General features: G+C 46.0%; 1 protein-coding gene and 1 pseudogene across 1 annotated transcript; one reads left to right on the forward strand and one right to left on the reverse strand.

The window, feature by feature from the left end:
• Positions 1 to 936: 936 nt before the first annotated feature.
• On the reverse strand, positions 937 to 3,244 carry LOC136453993 (succinate dehydrogenase subunit 4, mitochondrial-like; annotated as a pseudogene).
• A 3,339-nt stretch (positions 3,245 to 6,583) lies between these two features.
• On the forward strand, positions 6,584 to 7,369 carry LOC136453994 (putative glutaredoxin-C2). Its single transcript, XM_066454546.1, has one exon. The coding sequence runs from the start codon at positions 6,725 to 6,727 to the stop codon at positions 7,052 to 7,054; it is 330 nt and encodes a 109-aa protein (XP_066310643.1). The 5' UTR covers positions 6,584 to 6,724; the 3' UTR covers positions 7,055 to 7,369.
• Positions 7,370 to 17,990: the final 10,621 nt, after the last annotated feature.

Raw genomic sequence — 17,990 nt, forward strand, 5'->3', positions numbered from 1 at the left:
GTGGTGACCAGAGAATAGGCTGCAGGCTGCAGCAGGAATGCAGGATCCGGTATCTGGCTGGCAGGCCACAGCTCCTGCGACACTGGTATCTGCTGTCTGCGTCCATGTCTCATCATGGACGCATACTACCAGCGTAGGGCTGGTAGTGCCAGCCAATGGGGCCTGCTGTGCTGTATGGGTGCCGACGTGCAGTTGGGCATGAGAGATGTACGATCACACCACATTGTGCGTGTACAATGCAACTGTACGATGGTCAAAACGATGGCCCGACGCAGCAGCGTATGAATTGATCATTTGGGTACTATAGAGTGGCTGCATCCAACATGTCAGGTCACATGGATGCATTGTACTCCTACTAGTACTGTATCTCTATAAAGAAAATGTGATTTTGAGTTTAGATTGGATCAAAGTTTCTTACCTTTAACTGAATTTATCCAAAATATTATTAATATTTATAACTCTAAATAAATGCACTATAGAAATATATTTCATTACTAATCTAATACGGAGTAAGGAGTTGTTCGGCTAATGGTTTCTACGGCTGATAAGCCGATTGAAGCTGATTTGTTGTGAGAAAAAAAAACATTGTTCCATGGCTGATAAGTTCAAGTAAACAGGGCGTCAATATCATTAATATTAATATTTTTTTATATAGATTTAGCCTAGCTTTAAAACATTTGACGTGAAGATTACATCATTTTTTGGACAGAGGGTGTAATTCGATCTGATCCATACCAGCACGATGACAAGCAATCAAAACACTCGAACCCTTTCATCACGGCAATGCAGGTACCAAACCACTCGCCAGGAGTCGGCATTTTGACGAGGGGGAAATAAGCAAGCAACCATGTGCTTGTTGCATAGCAATATCACCTGATCCGAGATAGGCAGAACAAAAAACAAGACCAGAATAACTTGGCAAGTTACACAATCAAACTGAAAAGAGATCACTATCGATATTTACCATTATTACAAAGCTAGCATAAAACTGTCTTCCACCTTAGCAGGGATTTAGGGCCAACTGAAAATTACTTGTCAAGACACAATTTTCAGTGGGGCACCAATCAATCCAAATCCAAGTAACAAGCACAAAAAGGACAACGAAGATATAGTATTTGAGAACAGAAGAACCAGCAGGTTGCCATTAGTCTATCTTCAATATTTTGGTGTCCTGTTGGGTGCTCAATGCATCTTTGGAGGAACTACCGTAGAGGATATAGACAATTGTGTCCTTAGCCATGATCAGTAGAAGAATCTTGAAGTAGATCAAAGCCCACTTCCTGGTAACATCATGGTGGACATAGTCCAGCAGGATCTCCTTGTGGAATATGTAGATCTGATGGAAAACTGGCATGAACAGAAGACAAGTGGTAATGGTATTTTTTGACGTGAAAAGCAGAGCCGGGATCATGACATATGTAGCTCCTTTAGCTAGCTCAGTTACCCTCACTTTCAAGCTTTCATATGTCAATGGACTGCGTCTGGGTTTGGTGATAGTTGCTTCTAATGGGCTGAATGCCGTCACCTTTGTGGAGGCACTTTGCTGTGTTTTCAATTCATCAGATTGAGCCGTATCAGCAATTATCTTAGGCAGTGTAGAAGAGATTTAAGGTATAGAAAGAACATTGAATTTGCACTAGCAAACCAATGACTAGTGGGAAGTCAAAACAAACTATCAGAGGCATAAATGCTATAAAATGCACAACAGGACCCACCTGCATCTGCTGCACAGAAGATCCATTGGATGCTCCAGCAGAAAACCAGCGAGGGAATACTTGTGTGCCACTGAGTCATGAAGTTCGCTCATACCCTAGAATCTGTTTGAATACTCAAAAGATGAAATGGCACAAGAATGTAAATTAATAGGAGCACAACCAATGCTACATTGCTGAGAAAGATGGGATCAGAAGTAAAAAACACAACAAGTTCATTAAGAGGGCACAAACTGAACTTATTAAGAGTTAGGTACATATAGAATAAGCCACAAACCATGCATTAATAATCCAACTCTCCATGCCAATTATACAAATATTATGTTCCAAACTTTCAAAAGTGTGATTGCACAAGACAGAGAAGTTCTTTCCAATGCAAACAATAATTAGTAAAGCATTCAAGAAATACAGACTCACAGTAAATGTCATGGTCATGATAGTTAGAATATAAATGTCATAGTGAAATGTGACACTGTTTTTTGTGTGAAATTGGTAGTGCTTCCCTATAAAACTTCCTTGTTCCTTATTCAGGACAGTGAACTTAAGTTCCCTCCTCTATATTCAGTCCTCCATAGAATAATGAACCATCACTGATTAATGCACAAGAACTTTAGTAAAGCAATGGAAACAAATTTCACACCAAGTGTAAAGAGTAAAGATGTGTCGACTAACCCAAGCAGGTTCTAAAGATGTGGTTACTAATGCTAGAAAATTCTTGAGGATATTGATCCTAGCAAAATTAAAAGGAAATGAGAACTTGCATGACAAGAAATACTTATATCAGTAGGTATGAGCTACCATGAAACCTGGTGGCATAACATTTAATTAGAAATAAGACCCCTGAATGTCAGCAAAGGAATGACATGTTTGTTCTCTAATAAGTTGCTACTGAAGGTTGGTATTGAAGTGAGAAACTTTCCATAGAAAATGAAAGAGAACAAGAGAATGTTTGCGCAAAGATACTCCCTTCGATCCAAAATGCAAGTTGTTTTGGCGGTGAAAAGGTCTACAAGATGACAATTTGACTAACAATTTCTATGAAAAATGTGTTAATTCAAACAGCATATTGCGAAAGTACTTGTCATGATCGATCTAGTGATGCCACTTTTTTTTGTTATCAGTCTATGCGATCACTTATCTGTTGATGGTCAAAACTTAAAACAGAATTGACCAAGAACAATTCTTCCATTCATCTATCTAGACTATAAGCTAGCAAACTTTATAACTGCCCCCACAAAACGCAAGCGAATACGCAACGCGGAGCACCATAGATTCGATCTACACAGACACATTGCCTGAGAAAAAAAATGTATATCCGGAGCAAGGAAATGGGCGGAGCGAGGGAGGGCGAACGCGAACCTTGGGGAGGTCGAGAGGGGAGCAGACCGATGTTTGGCACAGTGACGGGGCGGCGGCGGCCGGGTTCTGAGGGAGAGTGGAGAGCGCTCGGAGAGAGCGGGCGTCGTACAGCGGCGACGGCGCGGTCGCGTCGGCGCTTTGCATCCGGATCGGGTCAGCACTCGCGACGCCATTCTCGCCGTCTCTCCCGCCGCGCCGGAGGAGAGGACTGCAGCGAGAAGGGAAACTGGGAAAGAAGGTGGCCGAGGACGCGGAGGGTATGCGAGAACATATGGTTTGGCCCAGTAAGGAATACGGCCCAGGTATGGGCTGGGCCAGCAAATGTGGTGCAGTAAGGACTAAGGAGTTCCGCTTTCGAGCCACAAAGCCTGGAATTGACTGACAAGTCAAATCCTTTTAAAAAAAACTCGACCGGTGAGGAAAGAACCGCCCTTAGGGTATTATCGTAGGAAGGGACCATATGACCCCGGTCGAGAAAACCCCCGAACCCTGGCACGTACCCCGAAGGGCCGAGTGAACCAGAACAGATCATCAGGCCGGCGGCACCAGAGGCGCACCGCAATTGACGCAGTCACCAGATTCGCGTGCACAACGAGGGGATTTTTTTGGGTGGGTACTGGAAATTCTGCCCCCACCGGGGCTCGAACTCCGGTCGGCAGGCTGAGGCCTTAAGCCACGCCGCCTGACCAGCCGAGCCAAATCCTTTTAATCTAGATGGATGGGTAGATAGATTCCATGATCATTTTACTTGTTCTGGAATATCAATTTGTGTAGCTGAATTTGTGATTTTGAGTCGGATCAAAAGGACAAAGCATTGACACGAGTAAGTTTTTTTCCGATCGACACGAGTAAAATTTTCCTAGCTCTTGGGGCCTTGTGGAGGGGGGAGGAGGCAATGACATCCACTAAACTTTTTTGTACAAAAAAATTATAGGCTTGACTTATATATATGCTTAGAATAAATACATCCTCAGAAATTACACATAGGTCCACAAGAAATAAACTACCATACAACTATTTCTGGCCCTATCATCATTAGGTTTTATCCGATTACACTTATATCCACCTCGATCCATGTATAAAACAAGTTTAGCCAAACAAGCTTCAAAGGTGGTTTGAATCTATATCTACTTATTTCGTGTGTTTTAGGTTGGTCTACGCTTTAAAGAAAAATATAAAAACAAAGCATGCATGATCAGAGCATTGTTTCTAGTTGTCTACATGAATGCTTATCATAATTTCAACTATTTTTTTTGTCTTAATAGATACTCCATCTATTTCAAACTATAGGTTGTTCTAACTTTTCTAGATACATAACTTTTACTATACACTTAGAGATGTCCATTATATCTAGATAAATAGTAAAAATTATATATCTAAAAAAGTCATAATAAATTACAATTTGAAATGAAGAAAGTACAATTTATATGTACATTTTATATTTAGCCTTTTAGAAATTCTGGCATTTGTACCTGCATGTGTTGAAGCAAATTTGTTTCATCCCTCCCTCCCTCACTCTCTCATCCGTCTATCCTTACACTCTCACTCATCTTGTTTGGTATTAAAAGGAGCAAATTTATTTCATTCCTCCCTCACTCTCTTCTATGTCTATCCTTCCGTAGATCCTACACTGCCACCTTCTTGTTAATTTGGTCACTCTTTTCACCGTCCGAAGATAGACTGTATCCTCCACCAGCGCTGGTTACTGTTTGGAGCTTAAAAAAAATTGTTGGCGCTGCGGGCGGGTAGCTCGCATTTCACCTTTCTTAAACTTAAAACAGTGCACACAATAGCTACATATATTTAAGCTGTGTCAATCTCTAGTTAATTTTCTCATACGGGATTAATCCTTCGTTGCACCTAATATTTATTATGAGCCTTATAATTTATTTGATTTAATTTAAATAAAGTTGGGCCAACAGAATTAGATCTAACAAAGATAACTAGCTCGTTATCATTATCATATATATAGACGGGTTCAGGTAACTACGCAACAATTGTACGCCCCAGTTGCAGTGCTCGGGCATATTATTTGTATATAAAGTTATAATTGCCTCAAATAACATGTGGTTGGATTTTCTTTAGAAGTGATATATTCTGCTAGCTAGCTAGGTGTAAAAAAATGCTCTTAAAAGAGAGAATGGTATCAATGGCACGTTTACCTCCACGTATAAAAAGTCAATTTTACACGATCATCACACACAGACACACGTACCTCAAATGGGGGGAAAAGGCAGATAGGGCGGTTACGACTGCTTATTCACCTCCATTATGTTCTTAGGAATAGGCATATTCTACCGACATTTATAGCTAGTGACTTAGTGTACCAAATTAAGGCCCCCTTTATTCTTTGAGTGTCTTCTTAGGCGTTGGAAATCCATTGATTAATCAATTATATATATTGATTAGTACTTAATCCGGCCGATTTATTCTTACCTCGACGTGTACGTGGAAATAGATATGCCCATTCATTTCACGTTGACACGTCGAGAATGCAAAGTAGGGCATTAAAGAAATGGGCGGGGTTTTACGCCAATATGGCACCCCCAAACAATGTGCTGAAAGCTGAATGCATGATGTTTGATGCCCACTCAAGAATTGTTCTTCTTGTTGTACTGCAATCGGAAAAAAGGAAAACAGCTAGAATCGATTCAGTCCTTATGGAGTTATCTACAAATAAACTGAAAGAAGTCAGAGGCATGCATGTTTACTTGCACCAACGTTGCATTGGTTTCCCTGTAGTGTAAGACGAGCTCAGTTGGAGTTTTCAAAAAAGCAAAACTCTTGTTAATAAAGGTATAAATAAAATGTAATATTAATGATAAAATGGCATGGCACCTTGTGATGACGTACACGCTCACTGGAACGGATGGCAAATAGAACCCGACGACCACATATTATTTGTGGTGGCTAAATTCTGGTTGTTGATGTGATGATTTGTTGTAATGCACATTAAATTCAGAAAAATACGAACATCCAACGCCAAATTGAGGATTTAAATTTAGATGAGCAAATTACACCATAGGTAACATAACCAGCCAAGCTAAGCTTAGTTCGCGTCATCATTTTTAGTAGCAGTAGATAGAGAAGAAATAAAATGCTGTTATGGCACCCGGCCGGCTCATGCAATTTTAATTAGTTCACGTCATCGTTTTTAGTATGCATGCATCAGACGCTGCTATATTTTTCAGCTCAGTGTGATCTTGGTGGTGTGATGTAACTAACTACCTTTTATTTTCAAACAAATTAAACAAACAACTGTAGAATGGTGGCCCGTGGCTCGTCCCAAAAGCAAAGACGATCACAGAAAGTAGCCGCGAGCCCTCTCAGCAGAACATTCGATTCCCTAACTAGCTATAGCTAGCCACTCCGATCCTCAAGATTGCACATTTGCACTGCCCCGGTGGCCACTTCCTCCAAAAGCCGGCCGGCGGCCGGAACGGTGGAGATGGAGACTGACCTCTCGATCGATCTCGATCTGCTATATAAAGCCAGCCTCATCGATCATTATATCGTCACCACAACTCATCATACACACATACACAACTAACAGCAGCAGCAGCATAAACTCTGAACCCTCAAGTGAGGTTCGATCGTCGATCGTTGGCACCATCAAGGTATCAAAGGAGAAGCAAGAGACGACGACGACGTCAATGGCGGCGGCAGCGGCGGACGGCGGTGTGTCGAGGCTGGCGTCGCAGCGGGCGGTGGTGATCTTCGGGACGAGCAACTGCTGCATGTGCCACGCGGTGAAGACGCTCTTCTCGGAGCTGGGGGTGGGGTGGGCGGTGCACGAGCTGGACAAGGACCCGGGGGGCAAGGACATGGAGAAGGCGCTGGGGCGCATGGTGGGCCGCTCCCCGCCCGTGCCGGTGGTCTTCATCGGCGGCAAGCTCGTCGGCCCCACCGACCAGGTCATGGCGCTGCACGTCCGCGGCAAGCTCGTGCCGCTCCTGCGCGAGGCCGGCGCCATCTGGCTCTGATGATCTCATCTGTGAATTACCCGCGCGCTGCATGGCTTACTACTCCATCATGATCCGATCCAGCATCAAGTTATATATACATACTTGCTACGTAGTCGTATACTTCTAACTGATGCAACACATGCATGCATAATCCATGAAAGGTCATCGAACTATTAAGAGAGCTATGATCTTTCATTCAGTTCAGTATAGAATATAGATACCCGTCGTCGTTACTATGTTCAAGGAGGAAGGAATGCTGTGCAAGCTGTATCGATGAGCTAGTATGTACAACGTACGTACTTCTACTTTGAATGAAAAACATACAAGCTAGTGCGCAAAGTGTGTGTGTGTGTGTGTGTGTATTCTTTCATTCAGTGTTTGGGCAATAAGGCCTGGCTTGCCATCAGAAGGGAATAAAGGATCACTTACTAGACAAGCTGTTGCAGTAGATTAATCAAGTCAAATCAAATAGTTAATATTACGGAAAATCTACTTTACGAGACGCGTAGCTCGGGGCGCACACCGTCTCTGTCGTTGGATGAACGCGTGAGACCCACTCCCACCCGCCCGCGCGGGTCGATGAAGAAGAAGACGGCAGTGGCTAGGGTTCCGGCGGTGGCGGTGGCGACTCTCCTTCCCTTCTTTCCTAATTCAGACAAGCTAGAAGGAAATCTGGAGGCACGCCAGCAACGCGGTGGGACGACGAGAGGGTTGCATTAGGGTTCTGCGGCGAGAGAGGCAGTAGCCGGGCCAGGTCGGGGGGGGGGGGGGGGGGGGCATGGCCATGGCGGTGGAGAGAGGGGCGAGGGGAAGAAGGAGGTCGCCACGGGTGGTGGACGGCGGGGTGATGAGCGGTTGGGCGCGAGAAGAAAGAAGTTCGGGCCGTGCCTTGACTGATTGGCCGTGGTCGAGGGCGGCGGCGAAGGCGACATGGATGTCGCCGGAGCCGGACGAGGCGGCAGTGGAGCGCAGGAGGAAGAAGAGAAGGCACATGCAAGGCAAGGAAGGAGGCGTGCGGGCGAAACTTTCTACGCGACTACGCAAGTCCTTAGGTGGTCGTTTGGGAGAGCTACAGCTTCAACTTCTCCAAAGAGAATCACTCCCAACCAGCTAAACGCTCAAAATGCCAACTGATTCATGTGGGGATCAGGAGAGAATTACTTCTCCATTTACACTAACATGTGAGAGCTAAAGAAAACACGTTTCACCCTACTTTCTGTTATATTAGTGGGGATGAGCAGAGAGTCAATTCTCATCCGCTCCCCACCCTCCTCTCTGCCTCGCTCTTAAGAATCCAATGGAATCACTGTATCTGACAAACAAGAAGTAGATCTAAAGAGTTAAAAAGTGAAATTCTCCCAAACTAGGCCTTAATATTATCGATAATGCTCTGGTGAGGACGTCCGTCCTAGCGCATCCGTCCGGACGCCATGTTCCTGGGCCTGTGCAACGATCGGGCCAAATAGGCCTACTCTATTTCACCATCAGCACAGTTCTCCAAAAAGAAAAAAGGCCAGCGATATTTTCTTTCCCCACCGTCGCACGCATCGATCCTTCCCCCACCACAGCATGCCTACGACCACCGCGAGGTCCTCCATCACGCCGCACTCATGCGACCGCCGTGGGAGCATCCATTGCGGGGTTCGCTCGCCGCGACCTTCTTCAACGTGGCGGCGCCGTACCTGGCCCAAATCCCGCTCTGCTCCGCGCCACGTGCCCCTTCCGTTGCTCCTATCGTCCGCCCCGCCTGCTCCTGCTCCTGTTCCGCCATCGTTGCTCCTGCACCTGCTCCACGTTGCTCCTGTCGATGCTCCGCGCGCTCACCTCGCTACACCTGCCGCTGCTCCTGCTCTGCCCGCCCCACTCGACGACGCCGATAGCCGCTGCCAACGCAAGAAGAAGCATCGGGTCCTGGCGCGAAAGCCCTCCGATCTCGCTTCCTGCTATAGTTGCGGCGCCCCGATGTAGACGACGGAGGATGCCGCAACAGGATATGATGCATGTTACAACTTACAAGCACATATATTCAAATGTTTCAGATGTTTTAGAAGTATGTTGCAATTGTTTCATATGGATGTTGCAAAAGTAGATCGGGATGTTGCATATGTTGCAATCGTCTGTCCCTAATGTTTGATCTGTTTTTTTAGACGTACGTTGCAAGTATTTTTATTTGGATGTTGCATATGCTTCACAGATGTGTTATAAGTGTTTCTGACGCATGTTTCAAGTGTTTCACCTGTCTTTTTTTATATTACAAGTGTTGTATCTGAATGTTTTAAAAGTAGATCAAGTGTTTTGATATAGGATACGAAAAGTGGGAGGGGACGCGAGCAGCCCCTGTGAACACGCGGCGCAAGTGACATTCCAGCGGCGCGGGTCCCGTGGTTCGTGAGACGTAGGCGCGGGCGAGCGATGCCTAGACGGCGCGGGAAAACATAATGCCGCCACGACCGTTCAGACGTCCGGGCGCTCCGGATCTGGGCTAGCCGCGCTGCAACCATGCATCTAAGGCCTTGTTTAGTTGGACGAAATTTAGGAATTTGACCACGGTAGCACTTTCGTTTTTATTTGGCAATTAGTATTCAATCGTGGACTAATTAGGCTCAAAATGTTCGTCCCGCGATTTCCAACCAAACTGTGCAATTAGTTTTTTTTTCGTCTACATTTAATATTCTATGCACGTATCGTAAAATTCGATGTGATGACTACTGTAGCACTTTTTAAAAAAAACTTTTTAGAACTAAACAAGGCCTAACTCAAAAAAAAAAAAAGAAGGCCTAACTCAAAAAAAAAAAGTGCACACTTGTCAGCTGCCCCCATATATATCGCACCCAACATGTGTTCCACGATGTGATGCGCCGCTAGTTTCAACGCACGCTGTTTCTGGTCTGGGCTAGAAAGGTGGCAGAATCGGCGCAAAGGGCGTGAACGAGCGGCACCGGCTGTCACCGTCAAGTTTACATCTACGTTCTAGTGATTTGCATGGGATTTTGATTATTGACAAACACAAGTGTTATGGGTAATATCTATTTTATAACGGGATTTATATTTGAGTTAGTTACAAGTTGCTTGCATTGGCTATGGCTACAAGTATTTTTGCCCTCGAAAATTTGGATTGATGCTTGGAGTACTGTGCAAATAATATTCGTGAAGACTAATTAACGACAAATATTATAGAGCCAATGTAGGTTCAGGTTTGATGCTTAGAGATATTTATTGTAGTGTGTATTAGGGTTTTTGTTTTTTCGTTTGGTCCATTGCTATAGGAAGTTTATTATCGCTAGGTCTAAAATCTTTTTCATTGTCAGTTTTGCCTTTCGATGATGAAAGTGGCCAACGGTAATAAATTTCATTTCCATCGGTTTTCAACCGGGCCGTGAAAATGATGATCACCACCGGCTCGTTTATATCAACCGGCGGTGATGACTAGAAAAAAAAATAACAAAAAATGTAGCTACTAGCAGTCTGAGCCCTCTTTCAGCTTGCTGCTGACTCCATAGCAGCAACGTCATACGTCATCGCTCGCTGAATCTGCATCGCCGTCTTCTCGCCTTGGCCTGCCGCCATCGCCAGATCTAAGAGTGTGAGAGAGTGTGCGAGAGACTAATATATGAGAGGGATAGTAAGATAGAGAGGATGAGGAACTTATCTCATGCGCGTGGTGGTGTGCTGGAAGAGGGGTGTTGCCGCCAAGACGCCACCACCTATGAAGAGGGGGGCTGACCGCATGCTGGGGCGCCGCCGCCAAGGTGCGCCGAGGAAGGGTGCCTATTATATAAGTACTAATCCACAATCCATAATATATTTGTATAGTTTTAGCTAGTTATGGTACTGATTTAGAGGTTAGCAATTACTTCCTACGTTTACAAAAGAATATAATTCTAGCACAATACCAGCTTAAAGTATCTCTAGTTTGACTAATCATATATAAAACTATTAATATTTATGATATCAAATAAATAACATTAAATCTGTCACAAGATATATTTTTTATAGTATGCATATCTAGTGTCATAATACTGAAAGGATCTGGTAAGTGGCCTAGAGGGGGGGTTGAATAGGTTTTTTCTGAAATTTAATCAACTTCACGAAATCAGTCAGAACGCAGAACCTCCAGGCCTGAGCGTGGAGGTTCCAGGGCGCGGAGGTTCCGGGGCTAAGCGTGGAACCTCCGGGATCAGAGTAAGAAATCGATCTACTGCAGAATTTAACGAATGAAAAATAGATCGAATGTAATACCAGCCTTCCTGGGGAGTGTGTTGAGCTATCCAAACAGTCGGTTGCACCTAGAGGATGAGGGATTCGTAGATTGGATGTAAACCCTAAAAATCAATTCAAATCACAAGTAATAGCAACAACAACAACAATCACAGAGGACATGAGAATTTATCCTGTAGTTCAAGTTGCCATAAAGCTTGTCTACATCCACGTTGTTGAGGTTAGCCACAAAGGCTATGGAGTCTCTTTCAACTCGCTCCTCTTCTCCAACCTATCACCAAGGCAATAGATTGGAGGCACTGAGCTTGAGAGAGGGAGAGCTTCTATTCGAAGTGAATGAATCAGGTAAGAAGATGATCGTTGGGGGCAAAGGGGTGAGTACAAATACCCCCACTGTCACCCACAAAATGGTCGGGTCAGACAGACCCTGGAGCCTCTGCGTCAGGACGCTGAGGTTCCACACAGGCCAGAGCAGATAAGAATTCAGCTCGGCTAGCTTTTTTGTGTGGCTGGGATTACTTGAGATGTAGATGGAGTTTTGAGCACATGGTTCCATCCAGCACACCATCAGTATCCCCCTTGATAGTATGGCTTGCCCTATAACTCAATTTCAAAATATAAAATGAGACAAACTAGCTCTTGAAGCCATTGCAAGCCATCCATTCGAGTTGGGGGTCTTCTCCTTTGTTTCTTTGCACCCACGATTCAAGATATGCTGTCAAACACTTGTCAAAACCGTTAGTCCTTTAATTATGTGGTCAACATCACCAAAACCCACTTAGAGCTTGATTGCACTTACAATCTCCCCCTTTTTGGTAAATGTTGACAACACAATTAAAGCTTTACATTTAATTGAAAGATTGAGCTTTTGATAGCATGAATACAAGGCCCCCCTTAATATATGCAAGATTTATTTGGAATTATAAAAATGTCCCTTTAAGACATACTTTGCATATATTAAGAGCAAGTGTGAAAGATACATTGTATTCGTGTTATCGTGGGGTGCAAAAGATCTGTGTCATAGATAATCCATGATGCATATGACAGATTAAGCACAGAAAGAAAAGTTTTGGGTCTGTAGACCATGAAGCCTCCACGTAGGAGCTCAAAGCCTCCGGGTCTACGCTCGGAGCCTCCGTGTTTTGCACACACAAAACTTTTTTGATAGCAATAGAAGCATCTCCGATATGTAAACAAACACCACATAGATCTAACATGCTAGTAACATATGAATATAAAGAGGTTCTACCACAGTTCTAGCATCCATTACAAGCATAAAGTTCACATATCCATGTCCATGACCTCCAATCACCACACAAAGGCGAAACAAAAGTATTATTACATACCACTAAGATGAAAAGAGTTCAAAAACGACATCGACTCTCACAACTCATAACTAAATGTCTCAATGCTACGCTACCATGATGACACTATGATGACCCGATCCATGATCTCAAAATACATCTCAATCTTGCCTCTCCCCTTTGTCAATAGGTGCCAAAAAGGAAAAAGGAAAAAGGAAAAAAGGAACAAGAGAGGCAAAACTATAGCTCACTGATCCCTGCTCCAGTCACTGCTAATGTCACTACCACTATCATCTGTCGGATCGGTCTGCCTCTTGCCACTGGAAACTATCCTCTCTCTAGACTCATCATCATTGTCACTCACAACAACCCTATTGGCTCGGTGAGTAGTTGTCATGTGCCTCTGTGACTTGGACTGCCCTCTCTCATGTCTAAGGATGTTCATCCTCTCGCCAAGCATCTCCTGATCATGAGGATACTCCATCTCTTCCTCATCCTCACTAGTGTCCTCATAGGGTGGGAACACTAGAGGAGGAGGGATCTCTCTGACCTCAAGTCCTAGCTACCTCTTCATGTCATTTATGTCCTTTCTTCCCTCATAGGCAGCATCCACAGCATACTAACACATGCAAAATATGTTCTTGAACAACTCCTTGAGCTTGCTCCCCCTTGGCCTATGATGGGAGGAAGAAGGCCTGCTGCTACTAGCTCTATGAGTGGGTCTAGCCTCTGTTGCAGCTAATGTGCCTGCTGGTCCAACTAGTGCCTCCCATCCTATATGTTGCCATTGAGTCAACTTGTAGGGCCTATGCTCCACATCCTTCTTGAACTCGATGTCGGACACCCTCTTAATGATGTACATGACATAAGGAGCATAAAGAAGGTCATTTCTAGCATCATCCATAGAATCACTCAACTCAGCCTAAATAAACCTACTAGCAGAGAATGCATCACTACCTGGAGCCATCCTTGCAAGCAAGCTCTTTGCATACTTTCTTAGTCAAGTTGAGTCACTTCCCTTGGGTTGATAGTCTCTCTGAATAGGTTGTTCATGGCATAGTAGAAAAACTTCAAGCCCACTGTCTTCCCATTAGCTAGATCTTTCCTCTCATAAGCAAATGCAGTATCCTCAGTCTTCATGACGTTCTTTATTTGAATGGTGTCTGCATACCTATCTCCACTCCCAAACCCAAGAAGGCGAGCAAATGTAGTGAAATCCACCGTGTAATGAACTCCTTCCGTCATCTAATGGAAGGTCTCATTTGCCACATCATGAAAGAAGGTGGCATGAAACTAAGCTAAAATCTCTCGGCTCCAATCATATTAGAAACCCATGATGTCCTTCAGTTCATGCTCAGTCACTGTATCCATCACTCTCTTGGAGTCTGGAGTGTTCATGCTCTCAATGTGATCCCAATCAATATACTTCATCTAAACTATTTTCTTCTCTTTGGCTAGAATGGCAGTCTTGTAGAAGTCAAACTGAAAGAGTGGCCAAAACCTATAGTCAATGCATCTGTCATTCAACCAAGCATAGGGATTTGCTGTCGTAGCTTTCTTGGCCTGCACGCCCAAGTTATGGTAGTTAATGTGCTACCTCTTGTCAGTGTTTTTGGACCATCGATGAGTAAATTTGTATTTGCACGTCTGGCTCGGATGGTGTGCTCAGATGACATAAGGGTTTATACTAGTTTGAGTGGAATGTCCCTATGTCTAGTTTGCTGCTGCTCATGTTACCGGCACTTGGTTTGCAGTAGGGGTTACAAACGGGCGAGAGAGAAAAATGATCATAAGTCTCTGGTGGAGGGAGTGAACGAGTACTGAGAGCTCGATCGTTGCTCAGCTGTGTGTTCGTGTCGTGCTCTTGTGTTTTTATCTTGTGGTTTGGTCCCGTGCGGATTTGGATCCTCTTCATGGGGTGCCCTACTTTCCCTTTTATAGGCCAAGGGAAAGCATGGGTTATAGCGGAGGAAAAGGAGAAGAACAAGAGAGAGGAAAGCTTCCAAGGTCGCCAGGTTCTTCTTCTCCTTCATACGGGTCCCACCGATCCTATAGATGACAATAGGGATGGCTCCATGTCGTGGCCCTATCCGTCACTAGCACCATGCGTAGGCGTCATCTACCGGTCATAGCGTTCCATTCCATCCCAGCGGACGTCATGGTGAACTAACATGCCTGTCAGCGTTCGTATGAGGGTTAGGCAGAACAATGCCAGCACGCCCGACACTATTCTTGATGTGAATCATCTAGTATGACTCGTCATGGCCACGAGTTACATCATGGAATGCTAGTCTCTTCCCTGGTGTCAGAGTTTTAGCCCAGACCCATAGCTTGGTCCTGAAGTGGTTGGCGGTGGTATGGGTCCCCGTCGGACAAGACGGAGCCCATACCCAAGGGGTCGGGCGAGGCAGAAATCATGTCCTTGGGGTCGAACGAGATGGAGCCCGTACCCAAGGGGTCGAGCGAGGCGAAAACCGCGTCCTTGGGGTTGGGCGAGATTGAGCCGCACCTAAGGGGTCAGGTGAGGCGAAAATCACATCCTTGGGGTCAAGCGAGATGGAGCCTGCACCCAAGGGGTCAGGCGAGGTGGGAATCACGTCCTTGAGGTCGAGCGAGATAGAGCCTGCACCCAAGAGGTTAGGAGAGGCAGAGCCCGCGGCCTTAGGTGAGACCCCCGTGGCCTTGGGGTCGGACGAGGCCTTTTAATACATCTTGCTTCATTCGAGGAAGTTAGTGTGGGCACTAACCTCCTTGCTTTGGGTATCCCTAACATTGATACCTGACAGTAGCCCCCGAGCTTGTGGAGGAGTAGATACTCCTTTGGAGGCTTTTCCAGATAGGAGGACTCTAAGGGCCTTAGCCTTCTTTTTGTAGCCCACATCGTGTCCTGGTAGGGTGGCGGTTCCCTTTTGTCATGATCGGTCTTCTTGGGGGCATGTAACCATAGGATTTGGGAGGTTGAAAGATATTTCTTGATTTTGGTCCCTAGGATCCGATCGGTCCGCTGTCGTACTATGACTGCACATCCGATCTCCTTACGAGTCCAACTTTCCTCAAGCCCCTATGCATAGCAGGGGTCTAGGCGAGGGTCGGCTCATCTTTGTAATCGTTGTCCCTCAAGTGTTTTCTTCGATAAAATGGAGAGGCTGAGTCATGCCATGTTTTTCCTTAATGGACGAAACATGGTGCTCAGTGAGCTATTAATGGGCTAGTCCGAGTAGAGCCCTGGTTTCCCGTTCATGGGGGTCCAACATGGGTCAACTAGTGATCAACTCTAGACTCTTGGCGGTCAATCCATATAGTTCTCAGGTCCGTTCGATCGGTCCTGAGGGCTCATTGCCTTTCTTTGAGGAAGAAACCATGGACTAGGAACCGACCAAGACTCAAATGTGGGCTGGGATGCCCGTGGTGCTCGAGCACCTAGGTACTAGCCACTAGTGGGCTCATCCCTTTCTTTTCCTCACTCTAAGGGTGCCCTGAAGCGGTTGTGAGCCCATTGGAGGGACAACCTTCGAACTCTTGGACCTAAATGGGCCATAGGAGCGTTTTCAGCTCCGTATCCCACCTTACCTACAATGGTTGTTAGCCCATTGAATGGGTGAACCTTCATTCGACGTATCCTTCAAGGGCGTGGATAGAGATTGCGTGCGTAGGATCTTTGGAGGGAGGTTATGTAATGTGGCACAGTGGGCACATGAATTTAGGCTGACGGTTCGCCTTCTCGCCCCGCTCCACCTTATAAATAGTGGCCTCCCCTTTCACGTTTCTGTACACCAAAACTATAGCCTTACCTTCTCTATTTCTCTGCCGCCGTTTGGATCTATTATGCTTGCTAGTCCACCGTCGGAGCCCTAGATCTATAGCCTTTGCTCCTTCACCACTGCCTTTGCTTCTCTGTAGCCACCTCCATCCTCCATGGATTTGTGGCATCGCTCCAATGTTACCTATGCACACATGGAGGGCCTCGTCAAGTGTTGTCTTCTCTATGGGAGGACTAATGTGGTGGAGTGGCTTGTGCCCGACCGCGAGGAGGCGCCATCATCGCCTGATGGCTACATCATCTCCTTTGTGCTCTTCCACGAGCGCAGGCTCTTGGTTCCTCCTCACCCATTCTTCCAAGGTCTACTACACCATTATCAGATTGAGCTGCAACACTTGAACCCCAATGGGATCTAGCACATCACGACCTTCATCGCGATGTGCGAGAGGTACCTAGGGATCAGGACCCACTTCGAGCTCTGGAGATATTTCTTCTCCATTTCCTTGATAAAGAAGGAGAGAGGCTGGGATATCCTAGTGCTAATGGGATGCATGGGCATCCATCTTTGGGGGTAGCGAGCATCTGATAACATGCCATGCCAACTCTCTAGATCCAACAAGGGGTGGCACTTACATTGGTTCTACCTAAAGGATGACCCTGCCACACCCTTGCCTATCTTCTCTAGGCGTCTGGTCAAAGAGGTTCTACCATCATGGCTGTGTGGGCCACCCATCAAGGAGAAGAAGAGGATGCATGACCTCCTCGAGGCCATCACGTTCCTAAAGACCCATGGCCTCCGCAAGGTTGGTGTCATCAAGGGGTATCATGCGAGGAGGATGGTGCCCTGATGGCGTGCATCCTCTTATTATATGGGATGACGCCCAGCACATAGCTCATTGGGATGACACTTGCCTAGGGGCTGCTTTGTGACACCAAGGTCATGCAGCACATCAAGGTGGCCATAGGGAGGCCGACGCCATGTTCCTGAGCCTGGGGCATCCTATGATGCGGCCAGATGCAGGCTTCATCGAGCTACCAGTGGGGTTAGTCTTCTGAGACTCCATCGCACCACTGCTAGAGCACGTGGCCATAAGGGCGGTGAACTATGTCACAGATGAATAGTAGTAGAAGAAGAAGGACAACGAGGAGAAGAGATGGCGGTCAAAGCAATGAGCGAAGCTATAGCGAGGGAAGCGGCGTCAAGACTCATCGGAAGAAGAGGAGGAGGAAGAAGAAGAGGGTGAAGATGATGGCTCCATGTCGCCCATCCCATGGAATGATCTAGCTGCCAGGGATGAGGACCTATCTTCGTTGTGGGTAGGGCCCATCCCATGGCAATTAGTGAGGCAAGAGGGGGAGGATGCACCCCTGAAGCTAGTGGAAATGAACCACCCCACCGCGTCAGGGCCTTCGATGGTGGCCTTAGAACCGGTGGAGCCAGGCCACCATGCCTCATCCAAGCCTTCAACGATGGTCCTGGAGCTGGTGGAAATAGGTCGCCCTACTCCATCCGAGCCCTCGGTGGTGCCTTCAGAGTCGGTGGGGGCAGCCATGTTGATTCGTTCGAGCCCTCCGAGCCGAGGGAGGGCTCAAAGAGGCAACATGCAGATGAGGAGCAATCGGGGTCGGGCAAGCTAGCCCCAAAACATCCTCGTATGATGGCATCAAGGTG

This window comes from Miscanthus floridulus, chromosome 5, assembly GCF_019320115.1.
Source record: "Miscanthus floridulus cultivar M001 chromosome 5, ASM1932011v1, whole genome shotgun sequence".
Lineage (NCBI taxonomy): Eukaryota > Viridiplantae > Streptophyta > Magnoliopsida > Poales > Poaceae > Miscanthus > Miscanthus floridulus.

Coding starts and splice junctions, on each gene's coding strand:
- LOC136453994 (XM_066454546.1), top strand. CDS start 6,725: ATGGCGGCGGCAGCGGCGGACGGCGGTGTGTCGAGGCTGGCGTCGCAG.